Source organism: Loxodonta africana, chromosome 3, assembly GCF_030014295.1.
Source record: "Loxodonta africana isolate mLoxAfr1 chromosome 3, mLoxAfr1.hap2, whole genome shotgun sequence".
Lineage (NCBI taxonomy): Eukaryota > Metazoa > Chordata > Mammalia > Proboscidea > Elephantidae > Loxodonta > Loxodonta africana.
In genome coordinates, this window is record NC_087344.1 from 111094491 (window position 1) to 111119713 (window position 25223).

The 25223-nt window shown below is 38.0% G+C and overlaps 1 protein-coding gene across 1 annotated transcript in view; it reads left to right on the top strand.

Annotated features, from left to right (window-relative positions):
• Positions 1-25223, top strand: part of LOC135230739 (leucine-rich repeat-containing protein 7-like) — a 197501-nt gene that overhangs the window by 51844 nt on the left and 120434 nt on the right. Inside the window, exon 3 of the mRNA XM_064282125.1 lies at positions 21686-21764. Within this exon, the coding sequence (XP_064138195.1) occupies positions 21686-21764 (79 nt within the window). The remainder of the gene's footprint in view (positions 1-21685; positions 21765-25223) is intronic.

The window sequence follows — 25223 nt, forward strand, 5'->3', positions numbered from 1 at the left end:
AATATGTTCTAACTTTTTTCTGTTTTGTTTTTTGCCAAGTTTTACTACATTTTTTAGATTTCCTAGAAATCTTTCAACTCTCTATAGAGTTTTTCTTCCAAACTTTCTTCTAAGTTAGAAAATAAAAATTGGGAGAAAATGAATTCTCTTTCATCTTTGGTCTACATGAATCTGGCACAATCTCTGCCACCTGCTGAGTCCTCAAATGACAGTAGCTTCAAACATATATACATATTTTACATATATATATACACACACATACATATCAAGAAGGGAAGTAAATTACCATATATAACAGTTATCTCAGCAATTATCGCAGCTACTATATTGATTAGAAACCCTGGTGGCATGGCGGTTAAGTGCTATGGCTGCTAACCAAAGGGTTGGCAGTTCGAATCCTCCAGGCACTCCTGGGAAACTCTATGGGGCAGTTCTACTCTGTCCTATAGGGACACAATGAGTCGGAATCGACTCGACGGCCCTGGGTTTGGGTTTTTTGGTTTGACTATATTGATTGTTGTTGTTCATTGCCATCGAGTTGATTCTAGCTCCTGGTGACGCCAAGTGTACAGAGCTCTGTAGGGTTTTTAAGGTTGTGACCTTTCAGAATCAGATCACCAGGTCTTTCTTCCTAGGTGCCTCTGAGAGGGTTTGAACCACCAACTGTCCAGTTATTAGTCCAGTACTTAACCTTTTCTGCCACCCAGGGACTCCAATTATCTTGATTAGGTATTGGAATATTCTTTCAACACAGTCATTACTACCTCTCTCCTGGCTTCTTTTAGGTGTGTACATTTTACTAATTTATACCTCAAATCAGCTCATTTTGACATAATTATATCCTTGATTCTATTGCTGACTGGCATCATGTTCTTTTTTCTTCTTTCTTTCTGTTTTTTTTTTTTTCTTTTTCCTTTTTATTCCCTTTTTTCTTTGGGTGGGTGAGATAGTAAATAGCAATATTAGCACCCTAAACTATTCATTTGATTTCTTTTGTAATTCTAAGAATCTTTTAATTGCAGTTTACCAATATTTGAATTGTGTATAAACAAAGTGCTTCTATCAAGAATAGAATAACTCTTCTCATGAATCAATTTTTAACATACATTTCATTTTTAGAGTACTTTTAGGTTTACAGAAAAATTGCACAGAAAGTAAAGAGTTCCCATATGCCCCATCTCCCAGCACAATGTTTCTCCTATTATTAACATCTTGCATTAGTATGGTACATTTATTACAATTTATGAACAAATATTGTTACATTAATATTAATGAAAGTCTATAGTGTACCTTAGGATTCATTCTTTGTGCTCTACAATTGTATGAGTTTTAACAAAAGCATAATGTTAGTTATCCACAATTGTAGTGTCATATAGACTAGTTTTACTGTTGTTAAAGTGCCCTATGCTTCACCTGTTAACCCAAACCTCGAATATCTAGCAACCCCTGAGAGTTTTACTGTCTTTGTAGTTTTGCCTTATTCAAAATGTCATATAGTTGGCCCGCCTCTCCCTGATGGGCCGTGCCATGCCACCTGGTGAGAAAGACAGCAGCTTGCTGCCACACCAATTCCACTGTGCCCCCAATGGCTGGGTTCCCTATCACCATATATTTTTTACTTATTTATTTTTTGTGTGTGTTGCTTGGTTGGTTGGTTTCTTCTCTCTCTTTCCTCTCTCTCTTTTCTTTTCTCCCGCACACCTAAGCCCGTGCCCTTCCCACACCCCTCCTTGATATGCCAAGCCACACCATTCAGCAAGAGAGCCACAAGCGCACGGCCTCACCAGGTCCAGCCAGCCCCCACCTGCTGAATCCCAACAGAGCTGGAGAAAAATGTAAAACAAAATTCTAACTCACAAAAAGGACCAGACTTACTGGTCTGATAGAGACTAGAGAAACTCTGAGAGCATGGCTCCCCAGACATCATTTTTAAGTCAGTCCTGAAGTCACTCCTGAGGTTCACTCTTCAGCCAAAGATTAGACAGGCCCATAAAAACTAAATGGGCATACCAGCCCAGGGGCAAGAACAAGAACACAGAAGAGGACAGGAAAGCCAGTAAGGGGGAATCCAAGTTTGAGAAGGGAAGAGTGTTGACATGTCGTAGGGTTAGCAACCAGTGCCACAAAACAATATGTGTATTAATTGTTTAATGAGAAACTAATTTGCTCTGTAAACCTTCATCTAAAGGTATTTAGCAGTATTTCACTATTGTTTTGATTTACAATTCCCTTTTTTTTTAACGATATATGATGTTGAACATCTTTTGATATATTTAATTGCCATCTGTATATCTTCTATATACATCTATTAAGGTCTTTTACCCATTTGTCAGTTGGGTTACTTGTATTCTTATTGTTGAGTTTTAAGAGTTCTTTGTATATTGTGAATACAATTCCTTTATCATGTTTGTGTTCTTCAAATATTTTCTCCCGATAGGTGGCTTGTCTTTTCATTCTGTTTACAGTATTATTTACAGAGCAGAAGTTTTTAAATCTAATGAAGTCCTGCATACCACTTTTTTCTTTTATAGATAGTGCTTTTAATATTGCATCTAAAAACTCATTGCCAAGTCAAAACTTACCTAGATTTTCTCCTATGCTATTTTCTAGAAGGCATATAGTCTTGCATTTAACACTTAGGTCTGTGATGAATTTGCAAGGTCTGTGGCCGAATTTACGTTTTTGCATGTCAAAGTTTGGTTGTTCTAGCACCCTTCGTTGAAAGACTAATCTTTCTTCAGTGAGTTCCTTTTTATTTTTTGTCATTTTTTTATATATAGACAATCATATCATCTGCAAACAAAGACGGTTTTATTTCTTTCTTCTCAATCTGCATATGTTTTATTTCCTTCTCTTGCCTTATTATATTCGCTAGGATTTCCAGTGCAATGCTGAATAGGAATGGTAAGAGGAGATATAATTGTTTTGTTTCCAATCCTGAGAGGAAGCCATCTGTTGCTATTAAATGCTGTCGAGTCAGTTATGCCTCATGGCAACCTTATGTATGGCAGAACAAAATGCTGCTTGGTCATACAACATCCTCACAATGATTGTTATGCTTGAGCGCATTGTTGCAGCCACTGTGTCAATCCATCTTATTCAGGGTCTTCCTCTTTTTCGCTGACCCTCTACTTTGCCAAGCATGATGTCCTTCTCCAGGAACTGGTCCCTCCTAGTAAATAAATAAATAAGTGAGATGGAGTCTCACCGTCTTCACTTCCCAGAAACCTTCTGGCTGTACTTGTTCCAAGACAGATTTGTTCATTCTCCTGGCAGTCTATGTATGTGCAATATTCTTTGCCAACAACATAATTCTAATGCATCAATTTTTCTTCAGTCTTCCTTGTTCATTCTCCAGCTTTTGCGTGCATATGAGGTGATATCATGGCTTAGGTCAGGCGCACCTTAGTCCTCAAAGTAACACCTTTGCTTTTTAACACTTTAGAGAGGTCTATTGCAGCAGATTTGCCCAATGAAGTACATCGTTTGATTTCTTGACTGCTGCTTCCATGGGCATTCATGGTGGATCCAAGTCAAATGAAGTCCTTAACAAATTCAATCTTTTCTCCGTTTATCATAATGTTGCTTATTGGCCCAATTGTGAGGATTTTTGTTTTCTTTATGTTGAGCTGTAACCCTTACTGGAAGCTGTAGTCTTTGATCTTTATTAGTAAGAGCTTCAAGTCTTCTTCACTTTCAGCAAGCAAAGATGTGTCATCTGCATGCTTCAGGTTGTTAATGAGTTTTCCTCTAATCCTGATGCCCCTTTCTTCTTCATATAATCCACCTTCTCAGATTATTTGCTCAGCACACATATTGAATAAGTGTGGTGAAAGGATACAACTCTGACACACACCTTTCCTGATTTTAACTATGCAGTATTCCCTCATTCTGCTCAAATGACTGCCTCTTGGCCTACATACCCCTTCCACATGAGCACAATTAAGTATTCTGTAATTCTCATTCTTCACAGTGTTATCCACATTTGTTATGATCCACACATCCAAATGCTTTTGCATAGTCAATAAAACACAGGTAAACATCTTTCTGGTATTCTCTGCTTTCAGCCAAGATCCATCTAACATCAGCAATGATATCCCTTGTTCCATGTTTTCTTCTGAATTGGCTTGAATTTCTAGCAGTTACCTGTCAATGTACTGCACCAATCATTTTGGAATGCTCTTCAGTAAAATTTTACTTGTGTATGATATAAATGATATTGTTCAATAATTTCTGCAATCTTTCTTTCGAATGGGCAGGTATATGAGTCTCTTACAGTCAGCTGGCCAGGTAGTATAGCACTTCTAGTGTTGCATCCATTTGTTGAAACATCTCGATTGGTATTCCATCAAATCCTGGATCCTTATTTTTTGCCACAACTTCACTGCAGCTTGGACTTCTTCCTTCAGTACTGTTGGTTCTTGATCATATGCTACCTTCTGAAATGGTTGAACGATGCCCAACTCTTCTTGCAACAGTGACTCTGTGTGTTCTTTCCATGTTCTTTTGATGTTTCCTGTGTCATTTAATATTTTCCTCATAGAATCTTTCAATATTGCAACTCAAGGCTTGAACTTTTTCATCAGTTCTTCAACTTGAGAAATGCCAAGTGAGTGCCTCTATTTTGTTTTTCTAATGCCAGGTCTTTGTACATTTCACTATAATCCTTTACCTTCTCCCCTTTGAAATCGTCTGTCCAGTTCTTTTACTTTGTCATTTTTTCTGTTCACTTTAGCTACTTTACATTCAAGAGCAAGTTTTTCAGAGTCTCTTTTGACATTCGTTTTGGTCTTTTCTTTGTTTCCTGTCATTTTAATGATTTTTCGCTTTCTTCATGTATGATGTCTTTGATGGCATCCCACAACTCATCTGGACTGCACTCATTCTTCACAGTGTTATCCATATTTGTTATGATCCACACAGCCAAATGCCTTTGCATAGTCAATAAAACACAGGACTTCACATTAGTGTTCAGTGCATCAAGTCTATTCTTGAAATGGTCTCCAAATTTATGTGGGGTATACTCAATGCCATACTTTGGCTCTCATCAACTTGTTTTAATTTTCCTTGGCTTCAGCTTGAACTTGCATATGAACAACTGACGATCTGTTCCAAAGCAGACCTTATTTTGACTGATGGTATTGAGTTTCTTCATTATCTCTTTCCACAATGTGGTCGATTTGATTCCTTTGTATTCCATCCAGTGAGGTCCACATGTACAGTCATCATTTACGTTGTTAAAGAGAAGTATTTCTGATGAATCAGTTGTGCTTGCAAAATTCTATCATGTGATCCCCAGCATTGTTTCTATCACCCCGATCATATTTTCCACTGATCCTTCTTTGCTCCCAACTTTTGCATTCCAATCACCAGTAATTATCAATACATCTTGCTTTAATGCTTCATCAATTTTAGAGGGAGAAGTTGGTAAAAATCTCCGATTTCCTCTTCTTTAGCATTAGTGGATGGTATAAAAAGTTGAACAATAGCCATATTAACTGGTCTTCCCTGTAGGCATATGGATAGATCTTGAAATGTTCTTTTTGACAATGAATGTGACACCATTCCTCTTCATTTTGTCATTCCCAGTATAGTAGACCGTGTGATTGTCCAGTTCAAAATGGCCAGTACCAGTCCACTTCAGCTCACTAATGCCTAGGATTATTTGGGGTTAATGCCTAAGATATTGTTCTTTATGTGTTTCAATTCATTTCCGACCACTTCCAATTTTACTTCCCCCATACATCTGTCAGTTTGTTGTACTGTAAGGGCTTGTATGTTACTGTGATGCTGGAAGCTATGCCACCAGTATTCCAATACCAGCAGGATCTCCTATGGTGGAGAGGTTACAGCTGAGCTTCCAGACTAAGACAGACTAGGAAGAACGACCTGGTAGTCTACTTCTGAAAAGAATTAGCCAGTGAAAACCTTATGAATAGCAGTGGAACACTGTCTGATATAGTGCCAAAAGATGAGCCCTGCAGGTTGGAAGGCACTTAAAACACGACTAGGGTACAGCTGCCTCCTCAAAGTAGAGTCTACCTTAATGATGTGAATGGAGTCAAGCTTTGGGGACCTTCATTCCCTGATATGGCATGACTCAAAAAAAAGAAACAGCAGCAGACATCCATTAATAATTGAAACATGGATCATGTGAAGTATGAATGTAGGAAAATTGGAAATCATCAAAAATGAAATGGAGAGGCGGGGCCAAGATGGCGGACTAGGCGGATGCTACCTCGGATCCCTCTTGCAACAAAGACACGGAAAAACAAGTGAATCGATCACATACATAACAATCTACAAACCCTGAACAACAAACACAGATTTAGAGACGGAGAACGAACTAATAGGGGGAAGCAGCGATTGTTTTCAGAGCCTGGAGCCAGCGTACCAGTCAGGTATGGCACAAGCACAGAGAGCTGCTCCACCCCCCTGAACTAACACCGGGAGGGGGCCCAGCCAGTTCGCCGGGGCGGCGTGGCGACACAGCCGGTGGGAGAAGTCCCCGGGAGGCAGTGACTGGTCTTGGAGCAGGGAGAACAGCGTCCCAGCTGGGGAATGGTCCTGCCAGGATTTGGACTGGATGCAGGTACGGCATAAACACGGAGAGCTGCTCCACACCCCTGAACTAACCCCGGGAGGGGGCCCAGCCGGTTTGCTCGGGCAGCGTGGGACGCAGCCGGTAGGAGAAGTCCCCGGGAGGCAGCGACTGGTATTGGAGCGGGGAGAGCAGCGTCCCAGCCGGGACACTTGGTCACGGCACAAGCACGGGGAGCTGCTCCACTCACCTGAACTAACCCCGAGAGGGGGCCCAGCCGGTTCGCGAGGGGGCACGGCGACGCAGCTGGCGGGATGAGAAGTCCCCGGAGGCAGTGACTGATTTTGGAGTCGAGAGTGCACCGTCCCAGCAGGGGAGCCTTGACCCTGGGCGTGGGGCTGGAAGCGGAGGATCTGACCATGACTCCAGCGGGCCAGACCCCCCGGGGGCAATCTCCACACAGCCAGCATACGTAGGCGACGCGCCCCGCGGGAATCGCAGATATAATAGTCATTCCAAGCAAGACAAGCAACTCTGGCTATATTCTGAGGTGTTACTCTCCTATCTCTCTGTTCCCTCCCCCACCCTCCCCAGGCAGCTTCATTAACATCCGAATAGCCTAAGCCAAAGGGAGAACTCTGATAGGGATCTGACTGCATTTTTTTTTAGTGGATTTTCTGGAAAAATTAGTTTCCCAGTGATGGCTCAGAGACAGCAATCCATATCAAACCACTTAAAGAAGCAGACCATGACAGCTTCTCCAACCCCACAAACAAAAGAATCAAAATCTTTCCCAAATGAAGATACAATCCTGGAATTATCAGATACAGAATATAAAAAACTAATTTACAGAATGCTTCAAGACATCACAAATGAAATAAGGCAAACTGCAGAAAAAGCCAAGGAACACACTGATAAAACTGTTGAAGAACTCAAAAAGATTATTCAAGAACATACTGGAAAAATTAATAAGTTGCAAGAATCCATAGAGAGACAGCATGTAGAAATCCAAAAGATTAACAATAAAATTACAGAATTAGACAACACAATAGGAAATCAGAGGAGCAGACTCGAGCAATTAGAATGCAGACTAGGACATCTGGAGGACCAGGGAATCGACACCAACATAGCTGAAAAAAAATCAGATAAAAGAATTAAAAAAAAATGAAGAAACCCTAAGAATCATGTGGGACTCTATCAAGAAGGATAACCTGCCGGTGATTGGAGTCCCAAAACAGGGAGGGGGGACAGAAAACACAGAGAAAATAGTTGAAGAACTCCTGACACAAAACTTCCCTGACGTCATGAAAGATGAAAGGATATCTATCCAAGATGCTCATCGAACCCCATTTAAGATTGATCCAAAAAGAAAAACACCAAGACATATTATCATCAAACTCGCCAAAACCAAAGATAAACAGAAAATTTTAAAAGCAGCCAGGGAGAAAAGAAAGGTTTCCTTCAAGGGAGAATCAATAAGTTCAGACTACTCAGTGGAAACCATGCAGGCAAGAAGGGAATGGGACGACATATCCAGAATACTGAAGGAGAAAAACTGCCAGCCAAGGATCATATATCCAGCAAAATTCTCTCTCAAATATGAAGGCGAAATTAAGATATTTACAGATAAACACAACTTTGGAGAATTTGCAAAAACCAAACCAAAGCTACAAGAAATAATAAAGGATATTTTTTGGTCAGAAAACCAATAATAACAGATATCAGCACAACACAAGGACACAAAACAGAACGTCCTGATATCAACTCAAATAGGGAAATCACAAAAACAAACAAATTAAGATTAATTAAAAAAAAAATACACATAACAGGGAATCATGGAAGTCAATAGGTAAAAGATCACAATAATCAAAAAGAGGGACTAAATACAGGAGGCATTGAACTGCCATATGGAGAGTGATACAAGGCGATATAGAACGATACAAGTTAGGTTTTTACTTAGAAAACTAGGGGTAAATAATAAGGTAACCACAAAAAGGTATAACAACTCTATATAAAAAAAAAAAAATCTATAACTCAAGATAAAAGCCAAGAAAAACGTAACAACTCAACTAACATAAAGTCAAACACTATGAAAATGAGGATCCCACAATTTACTAAGAAAAAGGTCTCAGCACAAAACAGTATGTGGAAAAATGAAATTGCCAACAACACACATAAAAAGGCGTCAAAATGACAGCACTAAAAACTTATTTATCTATAATTACGCTGAATGTAAATGGACTAAATGCACCAATAAAGAGACAGAGAGTCACGGACTGGATAAAGAAACACGATCAATCTATATGCTGCCTACAAGAGACACACCTTAGACTTAGAGACACAAACAAACTAAAACTCAAAGGATGGAAAAAAATATATCAAGCAAACAATAAGCAAAAAAGAAGAGGAGTAGCAATATTAATTTCTGACAAAATAGACTTTAGACTTAAATCCACCACAAAAGATAAAGAAGGACACTATATAATGATAAAAGGGACAATTGATCAGGAAGACATAACCATATTAAATATTTATGCACCCAATGACAGGGCTGCAAGATACATAAATCAAATTTTAACAGAATTGAAAAGTGAGATAGATACCTCCACAATTACAGTAGGAGACTTCAACACACCACTTTCGGAGAAGGACAGGACATCCAGTAAGAAGCTCAATAGAGACACGGAAGATCTACTTACAACAATCAACCAACTTGACCTCATTGACTTATACAGAACTCTCCACCCAACTGCTGCAAAATATACTTTTTTTTCTAGCGCACATGGAACATTCTCTAGAATAGACCACATATTAGGTCATAAAACAAACCTTTGCAGAGTCCAAAACATCGAAATATTACAAAGCATCTTCTCAGACCACAAGGCAATGAAGCTAGAAATCAATAACAGAGAAACTAGGGAAAAGAAATCAAATACTTGGAAACTGAACAATACCCTCCTGAAAAAAAGACTGGGTTATAGAAGACATCAAGGAGGGAATAAGGAAATTCATAGAAAGCAACGAGAATGAAAATACTTCCTATCAAAACCTCTGGGACACAGCAAAAGCAGTGCTCAGAGGCCAATTTATATCGATAAATGCACACATACAAAAAGAAGAAAGAGCCAAAATCAGAGAACTGTCCCTACAACTTGAACAAATAGAAAGTGAGCAACAAAAGAATCCATCAGGCACCCGAAGAAAACAAATAATAAAAATTAGAGCTGAACTAAATGAATTAGAGAACAGAAAAACAATTGAAAGAATTAACAAAGCCAAAAGCTGGTTCTTTGAAAAAATTAACAAAATTGATAAACCATTGGCTAGACTGACTAAAGAAATACAGGAAAAGAAACAAATAACCCGAATAAGAAACGAGAAGGACCACATCACAACAGAACCAAATGAAATTAAAAGAATCATTTCAGATTATTATGAAAAATTGTACTCTAACAAATTTGAAAACCTAGAAGAAATGGATGAATTCCTGGAAAAACACTACCTACCTAAACTAACACATTCAGAAGTAGAACAACTAAATAGACCCATAACAAAAAAAGAGATTGAAACGGTAATCAAAAAACTCCCAACAAAAAAAAGCCCTGGCCCGGACGGCTTCACTGCAGAGTTCTACCAAACTTTCAGAGAAGAGTTAACACCACTACTTCTGAAGGTATTCCAAAGCATAGAAAATGACGGAATACTACCCAACTCATTCTATGAAGCTGCCATCTCCCTGATACCAAAACCAGGTAAAGACATTACAAAAAAAGAAAATTATAGACCTATATCCCTCATGAACATAGATGCAAAAATCCTCAACAAAATTCTAGCCAATAGAATCCAACAACACATCAAAAAAATAATTCACCCTGATCGGATGGGATTTCAACCAGGTATGCAAGGCTGGTTTAATATCAGAAAAACCATTAATGTAATCCATCACATAAATAAAACAAAAGACAAAAACCACATGATCTTATCAATTGATGCAGAAAAGGCATTTGACAAAGTCCAACACCCATTTATGATAAAAACTCTTACCAAAATAGGAATTGAAGGAAAATTCCTCAACATAATAAAGGGCATCTATGCAAAGCCAACAGCCAATATCACTCTAAATGGAGAGAACCTGAAAGCATTTCCCTTGAGAACGGGAAGCAGACAAGGATGCCCTTTATCACCGCTCTTATTCAATATCGTGCTGGAAGTCCTAGCCAGGGCAATTAGGCTAGACAAAGAAATAAAAGGTATCCGGATTGGCAAGGAGGAAGTAAAGTTATCACTATTTGCAGATGACATGATTATATACACAGAAAACCCTAAGGAATCCTCCAGAAAACTACTGAAACTAATAGAAGAGTTTGGCAGAGTCTCAGGTTATAAAATAAACATACAAAAATCACTTGGATTCCTCTACATCAACAAAAAGAACACCGAAGAGGAAATAACCAAATCAATACCATTCACAGTAGCCCCCAAGAAGATAAGGTACTTAGGAATAAATCTTACCAAGGATGTAAAAGACCTATACAAAGAAAACTACAAAGCTCTACTACAAGAAATTCAAAAGGGCATACTTAAGTGGAAAAACATACCTTGCTCATGGATAGGAAGACTTAACATAGTAAAAATATCTATTCTACCAAAAGCCATCTATACATACAATGCACTTCCGATCCAAATTCCAATGTCATTTTTTAATGTGTTGGAGAAACAAATCACCAACTTCATATGGAAGGGAAAGAAGCCCCGGATAAGTAAAGCATTACTGAAAATGAAGAAGAAAGTGGGAGGTCTCACTCTACCTGATTTCAGAACCTATTATACAGCCACAGTAGTCAAAACAGCCTGGTACTGGTACAACAACAGGCACATAGACCAATGGAACAGAATTGAGAACCCAGATATAGGTCCATCCACATATGAGCAGCTGATATTTGACAAAGGACCAGAGTCAGTTAATTGGGGAAAAGATAGCCTTTTTAACAAATGGTGCTGGCATAACTGGATATCCATTTGCAAAAAAATGAAACAGGACCCATACCTTACACCATGCACAAAAACTAACTCCAAGTGGATCAAAGACCTAAACATAAAGACTAAAACGATAAAGATCGTGGAAGAAAAAATTGGGACAACCCTAGGAGCCCTAATACAAGGCATAAACAGAATACAAAACATTATCAAAAATGATGAAGAGAAACCCGATAACTGGGAGCTCCTAAAAATCAAACACTTATGCTCATCTAAAGACTTCACCAAAAGAGTAAAAAGACCACCTACAGACTGGGAAAGAATTTTCAGCTATGACATCTCAGACCAGCGCCTGATCTGTAAAATCTACATGATTCTGTCAAAACTCAACCACAAAAAGACAAACAACCCAATCAAAAAGTGGGCAAAGGATATGAACACACATTTCACTAAAGAAGATATTCAGCAGCCAACAGATACATGAGAAAATGCTCTTGGTCATTAGCCATTAGAGAAATGCAAATTAAAACTACAATGAGATTCCATCTCACACCAACAAGGCTGGCATTAATTCAAAAAACACAAAATAATAAATGTTGGAGAGGCTGCGGAGAGATTGGAACTCTTATATACTGCTGGTGGGAATGTAAAATGGTACAACCACTTTGGAAATCTATCTGGCGTTATCTTAAACAGTTAGAAATAGAACTACCATACAACCCAGAAATCCCACTCCTCGGAATATACCCTAGAGATACAAGAGCCTTCATACAAACAGATATATGCACACCCATGTTTATTGCAGCTCTGTTTACAATAGCAAAAAGTTGGAAGCAACCAAGGTGTCCATCAACGGATGAATGGGTAAATAAATTGTGGTATATTCACACAATGGAATACTACGCATCGATAAAGAACAGTGATGAATCTCTGAAACATTTCATAACATGGAGGAACCTGGAAGGCATTATGCTGAGTGAAATTAGTCAGAGGCAAAAGGACAAATATTGTATAAGACCACTATTATAAGATCTTGAGAAATAGTAAACCTGAGAAGAACACATACTTTTGTGGTTACGAGATGGGGAGGGAGGGAGAGTGGGAGAGGGTTTTTTATTGAATATTCAGTAGATAAGAACTGCTTTAGGTGAAGGGAAAGACAACACTCAATACATGGAAGGTCAGCTCAATTGGACTGGACCAAAAGCAAAGAAGTTTCCGGGATAAACTGAATGCTTCAAAGGTCAGCGGAGCAGGGGCTGGGGTCTGGGGAACATGGTTTGCAGGGACTTCTAAGTCAATTGGCAAAATAATTCTATTATGAAATCATTCTGCATCCCACTTTGAAATGTGGCGTCTGGGGTCTTAAATGCTAACAAGCGGCCATCTAAGATGCATCAATTGGTCTCAACCCACCTGGAGCAAAGGAAAATGAAGAACACCAAGGCCACACGACAACTAAGAGCCCAAGAGACAGAAAGAGCCACATGAACCAGAGACTTACATCACCCTGAGACCAGAAGAACTAGTTGGTGCCCGGCCACCATCGATGACTGCCCTGACAGGGAGCACAGCAGAGGACCCCTGAGGGAGCAGGAGATCAGTGGGATGCAGACCCCAAATTCTCATAAAAAGACCAAACTTAATGGTCTGAGACTAGAGGAATCCCGGCGGCCATGGTCCCCAGACCTTCTGTTGGCATAGGACAGGAACCATCCCCGAAGACAACTCATCAGACATGAAAGGGACTGGTCAGCGGGTGGGAGAGAGACGCTGATGAAGAGTGAGCTAATTATATCAGGTGGACACTTGAGATTGTGTTGTCAACTCTTGTCTGGAGGGGGGATAGGAGGATAGAGAGAGAGGGAAGCCGGCAAAATTCTCACGAAAGGAGAGACTGAAAGGGCTGACTCAAGAGGGGGAGAGCAAGTGGGAGTATGGAGTAAGATGTATGTAAACTTATATGTGACAGACTGATTGGATTTGTAAACATTCACTTGAAGCTTAATAAAAGTTAATAAAAAAAAAAAATGAAATGGAATGTCAAAATGTCAATACCCTAGGCATTAGTGAGCTGAAGTGGACTAGTATTGGTCATTTTGAATCAGACAATCATAATATCTATCATTCTGAGAAGTACAAATTGAAAAGGAATGGCATTGCTTTCATTGTCGAAAAGAACATTTCGAGATAGATCCTGAGGTACAATGCTGTTAGTGATAGGATAATATCCATATGCCTGCAAGGAAGAACAGTTAATACCACTGTTATTCAAATTTATACACCAACCACTAAGGCCAAAAATGAATAAATTGAAGATTTTTGTCAAATTCTGCAGTCTGAAATTGATTGAACACTCAATCAGGATGCATTGATAATTATTGGTGATTGGAACGTGAAAGTTGGAAACAGAAAAGATCAGTAGTTGAAAAATATGGTTTTGGTGATAAAAATGATGCTGGATATCCTTTGATAGAATTTTGCAAGACCAATGACTTCTTCACTACAAATACCTTTTTTCAACAACATAAACAGCAACTATACAGATGGACCTCCCCAGGTGGAATACAAGGGAATCAAATCGACTACATCTGTGGAAAGAGACTATGAAAGGATTCACTATCATCAGTTAGAACAAGGCCAGGAGCCGACTATGGAAGAGACGATCAATTGCTCATGTGCTAGTTCAAGTTGAAACTGAAGAAAATTAGGACAAGCCCACAAGAGCCAAGTACAACCTTGAGCATATTCAACTTGAATATACAGACCATTTAAGAATAGATTTGACTCACTGAACACTAATGACTGAAGACGAAACGAGTTGTGGAATGCCATCATAGAAATCATACACGAAGAAACAAGAGGTCATTAAAAACACAGGAAAGAAAGAAAAGACCAAAATGGATGTCAGAAGAGACTCTGAATTTTGATTATGAATGTCGAATAGCAAAAGCAAGTGGAAGAAATGATGACGTAATAGAGCTGAACAGAAAATTTCAAAGTGTAGCTCAAGAAGACAAAGTGAAGTATTACAATGACATGTGCAAAGAACTGGACTTAGAAAACCAAAAGGGAAGAACACGCTCGGTGTTTCTCAAGCTGAAAGAACTGAAGAAAAACATTCGAGCCTTGAGCTGCAATATTGAAGGATTCTATGGGGAAAATATTAAACGACACAGAAAGCTTCAAAAGAAGATGGAAGGAACACACAGAGTCACTGTACCAAAAAGAATTGGTCGACATTCAACCATTTCAGGAGGTAGCATGTGATCTGGAACCAATGGTACTGAAGGAAGAGGTCCAAGCTGCACTGAAGGTATTGGTAAAAAACAAGGCTTCAGGAGTTGAGGAATACCAATTGAGATGTTTCAACAAATGTATGCAGTACTGGAAGTGCTCACTCACCTATGCCAAGAAATTTGAAAGACAGCTATTGGAAAAGATCCATATTTATGCCTATTCCCAAGAAAGGTGATCCAACCAAATGTGGAAATTATTGAACAATATCATTAATATCACACCCAAGCAAAATTTTGCTGAAGATCATTCAAAAGCAGCTGCAGCAGTGTTATCAACAAGAACTGCCAAAAATTCCAGCCAGAAACAGAAGAGGATGTGGAACCAAGGATATCATTTATGATGTCAGATGGATCTTGGCTGAAAGGAGAGAATATCAGAAAGATGTTTACCTGTGTTTTATTAAGTGTGCAAGGCATTCAACTGTGTGGATCATAAGAAATTATGGATAGCATTGTGAAGAATGAGAATTCCAGGATACTTAATTGTGCTCACGAGGAACCTGTACATTGATCAAGAGGCAGGAGTTCAAACAGAACAAGGGGATACTGTGTGGTTTAAAGTCAGAAGAGGTGTGCATTAGGTTTGTATCCTTTCACCATACCTATTAAATCTGTATGCTGAGGACATAATCAGAGAAGCTGGACTGTATGAAGAAGAATGAGGTATCAGGATTGGAGAAAGACTCATTAACAACCTGCTTTATGCAGATGACACAACCTTGCTCGATAAAAATGAAGAGAACTTGAAGCACTTACAGATGAAGATCAAAGACCACATTCTTTGGTATGGATTACACTTCACCATAAGGAAAACAAAAATTCTCACAACCAGACCAATAAGCAAAAAAAAAATAAGCAACATCACGATAAATGGCAAAAAGATTGAAGTCGTCAATGATTTCATTCTGTTCGTATCCACAAACACCACCCACGGAAGCAGCAGTCAAGAAATCAAATGATGTATTGCACTGGGCAAATCTGCTGCAAAGGACCTCTTTAGAAAAGTGCTAAAAAGCAAAAATGTCACTTTGAGAACTAAGGTGTGCCTGACCCAAGCCATGGTATCACCTGATATACTTGCAAAAGCTGGACATTGAATAAAGGAGACTGAAGAAGAATTGATACCTTCAAATTATGGTGTTGGCGAAGAGTATTACACATACCATGGATTGCCAGAAGAATGAACAAATCTGTCTTGGACGAAGTACAACCAGAATGCACCTCAGAAGCAAGGTTGGTGAGACTATGTCTCACATACTTTGGACATGTTATCAGAAGAAATCAGTCCCTGGAGAAGTACATTATGCCTGGTAAAATAGAACGTCAATGAAAAAGAGGAAGACCTTCGAGGAGGTGGATTGATACAGTGGCCGCAACAATGGGTTCAAGCATGACAATGATTGTGAGGATGGCGCAGGACCAGGCAATGTTTCGATCTGTTGTACATGGAGTCGCTACAAATCAGAACCCACTCGATGCCACCTAACAACAACAACAATTTTCCTTGATTCATACTTCATGCATTTCATGTTCCAATTACTAATGGATATTTGCAGCTGTTTCTTCTCATTTTACGTTGTGCCACATCACCTTTACTCCATTCACATCAGTAAGGTCAACTCTACTTTTCAGAAGCAACTCTTCCCCAGTCATTCTTTGAGTGCCTTCCAACCTGAGGTTTTCATCTTCCAGCACTATATCAGATAATGTTCCACTGCTAACCATAAGTTTCTCACTGTTACGTATAATGTTGGCTCTCATTTTTATCATTATGGATTTTTTGTAGATGTTCTTTATCAAATTGAGGGAAGAAAAAAAACTGTTGCCGTTGAGTAGACTCAAACTCATGGCTGCCCCATGTGTTACAGAGTAGAACTGCTCTATAGGGTTTTCTTGGCTGTAATCTTTATGGAAATGTATTGCCAGGTGCTTCTGTAGCACTTCTGTATAAGAACCATCAACCTTTAGGATAATAGATGAGTGCACCTCCTTCCCCATGAAATATTTTTATAAGCACATTATGCTAATTTTTTACATGTTGCTGTAAAAAATTAGCATAAAATGGTTACAAAAATACCTCATACGGGAGGGCATGGTTGGTAAAAAAAATGTACAGCATGCTTTATCTTCATAAAAATATAGTACATATATTATACCTTTTAAAATTGTCTCACAGTTCCTGGATTTTTTTCTTTTCTATCATCTTTCTTTTTGCTTTTCAGTTTGGAAAGTTTTCATTGACTATCTTCAATATTATGGATTATTCCTCAGCCTTGTCCAGTCTAGTAATGAGCTCGTCAAAAGCATTCTTCATTCCTGTTAAAATGGTTTTGATTTCCAGCATTTCTTTTTTATTTTTTCTTAGAGTTTCCATATCTCTGCTTATATTACTCATCTATTCTTTTATATTGTCCGGTTTTTCCACCATAGCCCTTAACATATTAATCATCATCATTGTCATCAGCTGCTGTAGAGTTGATTCCATTTCATGGCTACCTCATGTGTAACAGGATTAGATTATTGAGTTCCATAGGGTTTTCCCTGGCTGACTTTTTCAGAAGTAGATCTACAGACCTTTCTTCCTAGTCTGTCTTAGTCTGGAAGCTTCACTGAAACCTGTTCGATGTCAAAGCAACACGAAAGCGTCCACTGACAGATGAGTGGTGGCTGCGCTTGAGGTGTATCGGCAGGAATCACATCTAGGTCTCCCACAGAGAAGGCGAGAATTGGATCAACATTGATTCAATTGAATCAACACTGAATCAACACTGTCCCTGTATTAATCATAGTTATTTTATATTGCTGGTCTGATAATCCCCAAATCCTTAGCCTGGTTCTGATGCCTGCCTTGTCTCTTCAGACTGTTTTATGCCTTTTAGCATGCCTTGAAATTTTTTTGTTGTTGTTGTTGAAAGCTGGGCATGATGTATCAGATAAAAGAAACTGAGGTAAATAGAGCTTTGGTGTGAGGTTTTATGTTTTTCTAGGTAGGAATTAGGCGATGTTTTTTTTATAGGTGTCAGAGGTTAAAATTTCCTCTGGTGTCTTTGTTTTTGTCTCCTTTTTTATTTTATTTTATTTTTGGAGGGGTATAGTTTCCCTAGAGGCTCCTTAAATAGAGTCTGAACCTTGCCATTCTCCTCAGCTCTAATCCCTTGTTTTTTGTTTTTTTTTTTTATAGGAGCCCTATTATTGATGTGGGTCTATAGGGTCGCTATGAGTCGGAATCGACTCGACGGCACTAAAGAAATAGGTTATTGATGTGGGTAAAATATGGGAGTGAGAGAAGGACCATTCTATGAACCTAATACTAGGTGTCAGTTTTTTAATAAACCTGTGACCCTGGGCTAGGGTCTATACAAGTTGTTCTCTCCTCTCCGCCCCCCCCCCCTTTTTCCCTCTCTCCTTAACTGAGAAAGGAAAGCTCACAGAGGCTGGAGTTAGTATTTCCTTTCTGCCATGTGGAAGCCTAGAGGATCAGTTGTTGTAGTCGTTTGTTGCCCTTGAGTCAATTCCAACCATAACAACCTCATATGTGCAGAGTAGGCTCTGGAAAGAAGTTTCCCTTGAAGGCAGGCAGGGTCAAGAAGAGCAAAGTGCTCTGGGTATATTTCAAAATGATCACTTTTCCCACTTCCCTTGCCAGAAGCATTTTTCTAGCTCTTCACAGTGGGAATATCATGGGACACCTGAAACTAAAACTCGTAAAATTTTGTTATTCCTCTGAAGGCTGGGCCTTCAGGACTTTTTTTTGTTTTTGTTTTTTATCTTTCAAGGTAGCCTACTCTGAATCTCTAGCAACTAGTCAATTACCCTTTAAGTATTGCTGTTCTATGACAGATTATTTTAGTCAGGGTTTTCTAAAGAAACAGAAGCAATTTTCTCTGTGTGTGTGCATGCATGTGTGTGTATACACAGAGACAGAAAGAGAGAAAAAGAGAATTATTTTAAGGAACTGATTCATATGATTGTAGGAGGATGGCAAGTCCAAAATCTGTAGGTCAGGCAATTGGAAAAGTGAAGAGTGGAGAAGTTCTGGCAAAATGTCCATTTATAGCCTGGAGGTAGAATAAACCCTAGGGAAACTCTTTTCTTGTTCTTTAGGCTGTCAACTGATTGAATGAGGCCCACCCACTTTATAGAGGGTAATCTACTTAAGACCAATTGATTTAATCCCACATAAAAGACATCATGTTTGATGAAGTAGAGGACCAAGGAAAATAAGGGAAACTCTCAAAGAGATAGATTGACACAATAGCAGCAACAATGGACTCAAACATACCAACGGATCATGAAGATAGCGCAGGACTGGGCAACATTTAGGTTTGTTGTACATCAGGTTGCCATGAGTCGGAGCCAACCCCAGGGCAACTAATAAGAACTACTTCATAAAAGCATCTAGACTACTGTTTGACAAACAATTGGACACATAGCCTAGCCAAGTTGACACATAAAATTAACCATCACACGGATCCAGTTGTGGTTTTCTGTATCTTCCTGGATCTCCAATTTTGGGGGTGGACATGTGATCTCAGTTATCTTATGGATCTAAGAAGAGTTGTTGAATTTTAGTTTTACAGCTTTTTCCCTATTGTGAGAACAGGAGTAATGACTTCCAATCTCTTTACATTTCAGGCAGGAAGTTCCATTTCTTTCTTTTTATTTCTAATAATTATAAGTGACATTTATAGAGTGCTTTGTGCCAGTTGGTTTGTCTGTATTATTTCTTTTAATCCTCACTGTAACTTTATGATGAAGTGTTGCATTCTTATGGTAACAATCAGAATAGGAAACTAAGGCACTGAGGGTTTAAGTGACTTGCCTAAGGTTATTTAACCAGTAAATGATCAAGTTGAGATTCCGTCTTAAGCTCATGGCATCTTCTTTGAACACTTTTAAATTTAAACTGTAAAAAACATTATGCAAGTTTTTAAAACAAATAATGTAGTACCATTTTCACCACAGCAGGCAATTCCATTTTAAGTAGAAGATAAAGAGATACAGTTCTTTCCTTAAAATTGCATTTTAATTTACTTCTGCTTCCATGTCTTGGTTTACAAATAATTTAAGGAAATATTGTTCTAAGGCTGGAACCTGTAGAGATAAGGCATCCATGCCAGCATGTAATGAGCCCAGACTGCAGACCACGCAGAAAAAGCTGGAGAGATGAGAAGATTCCTTACACCCCTGTTGATTGGAAATATTCAAAATAAATATGAATGCTAAGAGGAAGCACTGAGGATGGTTCAAGGATTAATTTATAGACCTCTTTGCCATTTTGTTAAAATCTAGTTAATAAGAGCAGCTCTAAACATTACAGCTGTTTGGAAAGTAAGAATTGGCCTTTCTTATGAAAAACAAACAAAAAAACAGTTGTCATGCTGTTGACTCTGACTCATGGTGACCACGTGTATCAGAGTAGAATTGTATTCCACTGAGTTTTCAACCGCTGACTTTTCAGTATATCAGCAGGCGTTTCTTCTGAAACATCTCTGTGTGGACTCAAACACCCAATCTTTATGGTTAGCAGCTGAATGTGTTAGCAGCTGAGACCATTTGCATCAACCAGGAAATCCCTTTCTTATGAAACTCATACATAACAGAGCTCCTAAACTTGCCTGGGTTCTTATTAAGAAGTCAGAATGCTTCAACAATAATTTAAAGACAGCATAGTTTCTGGTGAAATTTCACATAAGGTGAAATGGGTGAGAAATATCCCTAAGCCCTTTCTTTGCTGTGAATGAATGATCTGGGATTTGGCCATCCTGCTACTACCTCATTGGGCTTGGAGGGCCTGTGGACTTGGTGGCCCAGGTGCGCAGAATCTAGGAAGTTGGAAGGTTTTGTTTCTTGATTATTATCATAAAAAATTCAACTATATCTTGGAACAAGATGTTCATCATGCTTCTATCAGATATGAAGTACTGGACAGAACAAGTTCTTTATGGAATTTTTTATGTCTTTAATAATAGTTTCAAAAATAGAGGAGTGGTAGTACTGCAGGCAGGTAGAAATGGCTTCGTTTAGCTGTCTTGTAACATTTGCAAGGTCTATTATATTTGATTCATTCTTATCAATTGATGGACATGCCCCCACCATCTTTTATGCCTCTGGCCCCCACATTTATGAATTGGTTTTATAGCTTCCTGATTTTCAGTTTCATAGAAAAACCTGTGTTTTTCTGTCACATAGCCAACAGCACAGCTGTGACAGCAGATGAGCAATTCTCTGAGAGCAATCAGCCAAGCTGGCTACCTCAGAGACTCCAAGGAGGACCTCAGGAAAGGCTGTTCACCTCTTTACACTTTCAGGCAGATGCAAAGCATCTCTCTCTGCAGCCAACAAGAAAGAATCACGTAAAATGTGTTAGTCCCCCACGTTAGCTTTGGAATATCTATTGTTTTTGTGATGTGTCCTTAGGTATTTTCTAGATATATATGTTTTGTCTTTCCAATCTTATTGAAGACTTGCTAGGAGCAAAGATTTTATCTTCTATTTTCCTTATATCATTTGACTCCTGTCCCCCACCCCTACCCCTCAAATATTGCTGCTATAATGTTGTTGACTAAATAACTTAAACTATTTTTTTCCTTAGGTTATAAAGACCCAAGATCTATCTTACAACAAATTTTATAACCAGTTTCCAACTATTACTATTTTAAAATGTTATTTAACATTCCAGTTGTATTAGAAATATACATCTATGTGTATATATATATTATATAATATGAATATATTAGGTTATCATTCTTAAATGATTAGCCTAATGATGTTCACACTGTGTATTAGCTATTCTTAATATTTAAAACTATAGTTTAGGGAATTTTTGCTGGAACATTTTCATAATTTTTCTTTTTTTACATTTTAGGTGTACAAGAATTTCCAGAAAACATAAAGTGCTGTAAGTGTTTAACAATAATTGAAGCCAGTGTCAATCCCATTTCTAAGTAAGTATTAGTGATTAAATTTTATTTAGTCTTATGTTTCTATTGGATAATATAATAATGTACCAAGATAGAAAAAATTTGCATAACAAATGAATTTTAAATGTTACATTTAAAATTCAACTTAGCAGAATGACAGGAAAGATACTTCTTGAAAGAAGTATCTTGAAAGATTACTTCAAACCACAGCAGTTGAACAAAAGATGATTAAAAGCATTGCTGAGTATCAACGAAGGCTCAATTGGCACAAGATGGAATTACTTTGAAGCAAACTATGTCATCATTTTTCAATGACTCTTAGGCAACATTCCATGGAAGAAAGCAGGAACTAAAAAAACAGTTATAAGTTGTAGCCACAGTGGGAAGTTAGCAACAAGGACCTGGTAGAAGTTCAAGGGAGTGCAAGGGCTTAAGACGCTGACCATGTAGTTCGAGTTGGAAAAGGAATTTGGTATAACCAGAAATAGAGAGTATTTGTGTACTGGAGATTACAGGAGGAACAAAGAAATAACCCTATGAAGACAGTAAAATGGAAGACTTGGACAATAATGATCCTGTGATCAGAAAAAAGGGTATTTGTGGTTGAAAGTCTGTTGATAGAGAAATGCCATGGGAAAATGAAACCTAGCATGCAACCATGTTGATGAATTGCAGGTACGATATAGTGACAGAAGTCTTGGAGTCAAGTAGGTCAAGAACCCATACAGTGAATGGATTGGATGATCATGAGCCTGAATGTGAATGTGTCTAACAGTAGAAGTGGGAATAAAATCTAGAAAGGCTATTGACAGTTGAAGTAGTATTCGGATGAGGTTGAAACAAATCAGTGGTACTGGGATGCAGATAATTGGTTTCTAAGTAAGATTGGCACATTAATTATACAAAACTGACCCTAGGATTTGAGAAAACCCTTCAGTCCTTTGTCCACATGGTGTTGATAAGACTGAAAGAAACTGAAACCCACTAGAAAGGCATTTAGTGAGTGGAGTGTTTTCAGAAGACAAAAGGAAGTGTGTCAAAGGGAAGCAGGAAAGAAATTTTCTCTAATAAAAATGAGAAGAGGAAGTAGTCAGGGTGATTACTCTGTGGATAGTGGAAAGAGGCTGTAGATGACACCAAAAAATGGAATACAATGTAAAAGAATGGGGTAGAAGTTTAGATGGAGATCCTTGTGATGAACATTTTGGAAAATTATTTGAGTCCTTTAGTAGATGGAGTGGAACATCAAGCAATAAAATGTTTGAAAGCTACAACTTTTCTACCTCAAAGGTATCATGTGGAGAGGAAAAAAAGACAAAACCCTGAGAAGCTTTTACGAAAACTCTTAGGCCATAATGCCATTTCCTCAACAAATAGTGAAAGAAACTCAAGAATTCAAAATACTAGCTTCAGGAATTTCTATCTGCAAAAACGTAATAATGTAGATCTACGCCATAAGGTTGCTGTGAAGGTTAAAATGAAATCATGTATCTAAAAGCCTGGGGCATGGTAGGGTCTCAATAAATGTTGGTCCTTGCTTTTCTCTTTGAATAATTGTTATTTTCAATTTTATTGTGATAATTTTCACCAACATTTGGCTATGGCATTCAGGTTCTACTATAAAGTTCACATCTAAAACTAAAACTATAATGATAGCACCAGAAGTATAACTTTTATATTTGAGGGTTTTCATGACTTAATACTTCATAGATTCCTTAGGCCATCTAATAATTCTTTCAAGGAAATTTATTTGGTTAGAATTGGAGAATTACAAACAAGAACAATTTATCATCTACCCAAGATGGTATGAGTCAAGTCAAAACGTGGTTATCGGCTTGACGTGAGAGGTTAAACCCATTGCCATCGAGTTGATCCCAACTCATAGCGACCACATAGCAACCTACCATGCCTCAGGCTTTTGGAGAAATTATTTCATTTTAACCTTCACAACAACCTTTTGATGTAGATCAGTATTATTACCTTTTTACCGATAGAAACTCCTGAAGCCAGTATTTTGAACCCTTGAATTTCTTTCACTATATTTAAAACATTCTGAAGAAGCATATTTATTTTGGTTTAAATGAAAAGATACACTTTAAAAATGTGACACATTCATAAAGCTCAACTATAAAGAAATTGCTAATAAATTATGTTACATCTACTGGATGGATATGAAGGTTATATATAGGGTGACCATATGTCTTTGTTTACCTAAGCCATCCCAGTTTACGTCTCGATGTGGCATAGCTAATAACAGCTCACCTTTCACTCTCAAAAGTGTCCTAGTTTGAATGACAGATTATGTAGTCACTTCAGTTTTACATTAAAATTGCAAGATTATTGTAAAGTGAGAAATCATGATACAAGAAATAATGTTAAAACAGTTAATAGGAAATTAGATTATAAAGAAATAAAATATGGTATGGTAATCATGGTTGGTGTTAAGGAGGTAGAAAATTATGAGCAGTATTTTTTCTTTTCTCTTTATTTTTTAAACCAAAACCAAAACACTCATTGCTGTGGAGTCGATTCTGATTCATAGCAACTTTGTAGGACAGAGTATAACTGCCCCATAGAATCCAAGGAGAAGCTGGTGTATTCTGACTGCCGACCTTTTGGTTAGCAGCTGAGCTCTTAACCACTGTGTCACCAAGGCTCCAGTTTATTTTCTAAATGTGTTGTAATATTATGTTAATATTATAATTTTAAGATATATAAATGAAGGTATTTAGATGTAAAACACATTTCCAGTTAAATTAGGCTCTTTTATATTGACTTCTTAATTGTAACTTATAAAACCTGTAATTTTATATGGTTTAACTCTTCTACTAGATATCAGGTGCCTGCAACATATTTTCATTTAACTTCCAAAGTAAATGAAGTTAAAAAGAAAAAAACAAACCAAACCTATTGCCGTAGGGTCGATTCCAACAGGAGTGTCTGCAGCCCATCTTAATTTATCTTTTCCAACAATGACCCTTAACAATAATGAAATTATTTAAAATAATATTCTAGTTAATACTGAGAGATCAGAGTAAAAGGAATACTAAGGAAACGTAGTATAATTTCTCCGTAGTCCTTACCATGTGACAGATAATCATTTAATCACTAGAGCAACTCCAAGAAGTGGATATAAGTGTTTCCACTTTATAAATAAGGAAACTGAGTCTTGCAGAAGTTGAATAATTTGCTAAAGAAAAAAGGACTGTGGAAGATTCAAATCCAGGTCTTCTGACATCAATAGCCACTTGCTTAACTACTTCATTATATGAATATCTGGTCTATGATTACCTTTTCTCTGATGTATTTTGGGTATGTAAGTTTTTTTTTTAATAATTTTTATTGTGCTTTAAGTGAAAGTTTACAAATCAAGTCGGTCTCTCACATATAAACTTATATACCCCTTATTACATACTCCCATTTACTCTCCCCCAATGAGTCAGCCTGCTCCCTCCTTCCAGTCTGTCCTTTCGTGACCATTTT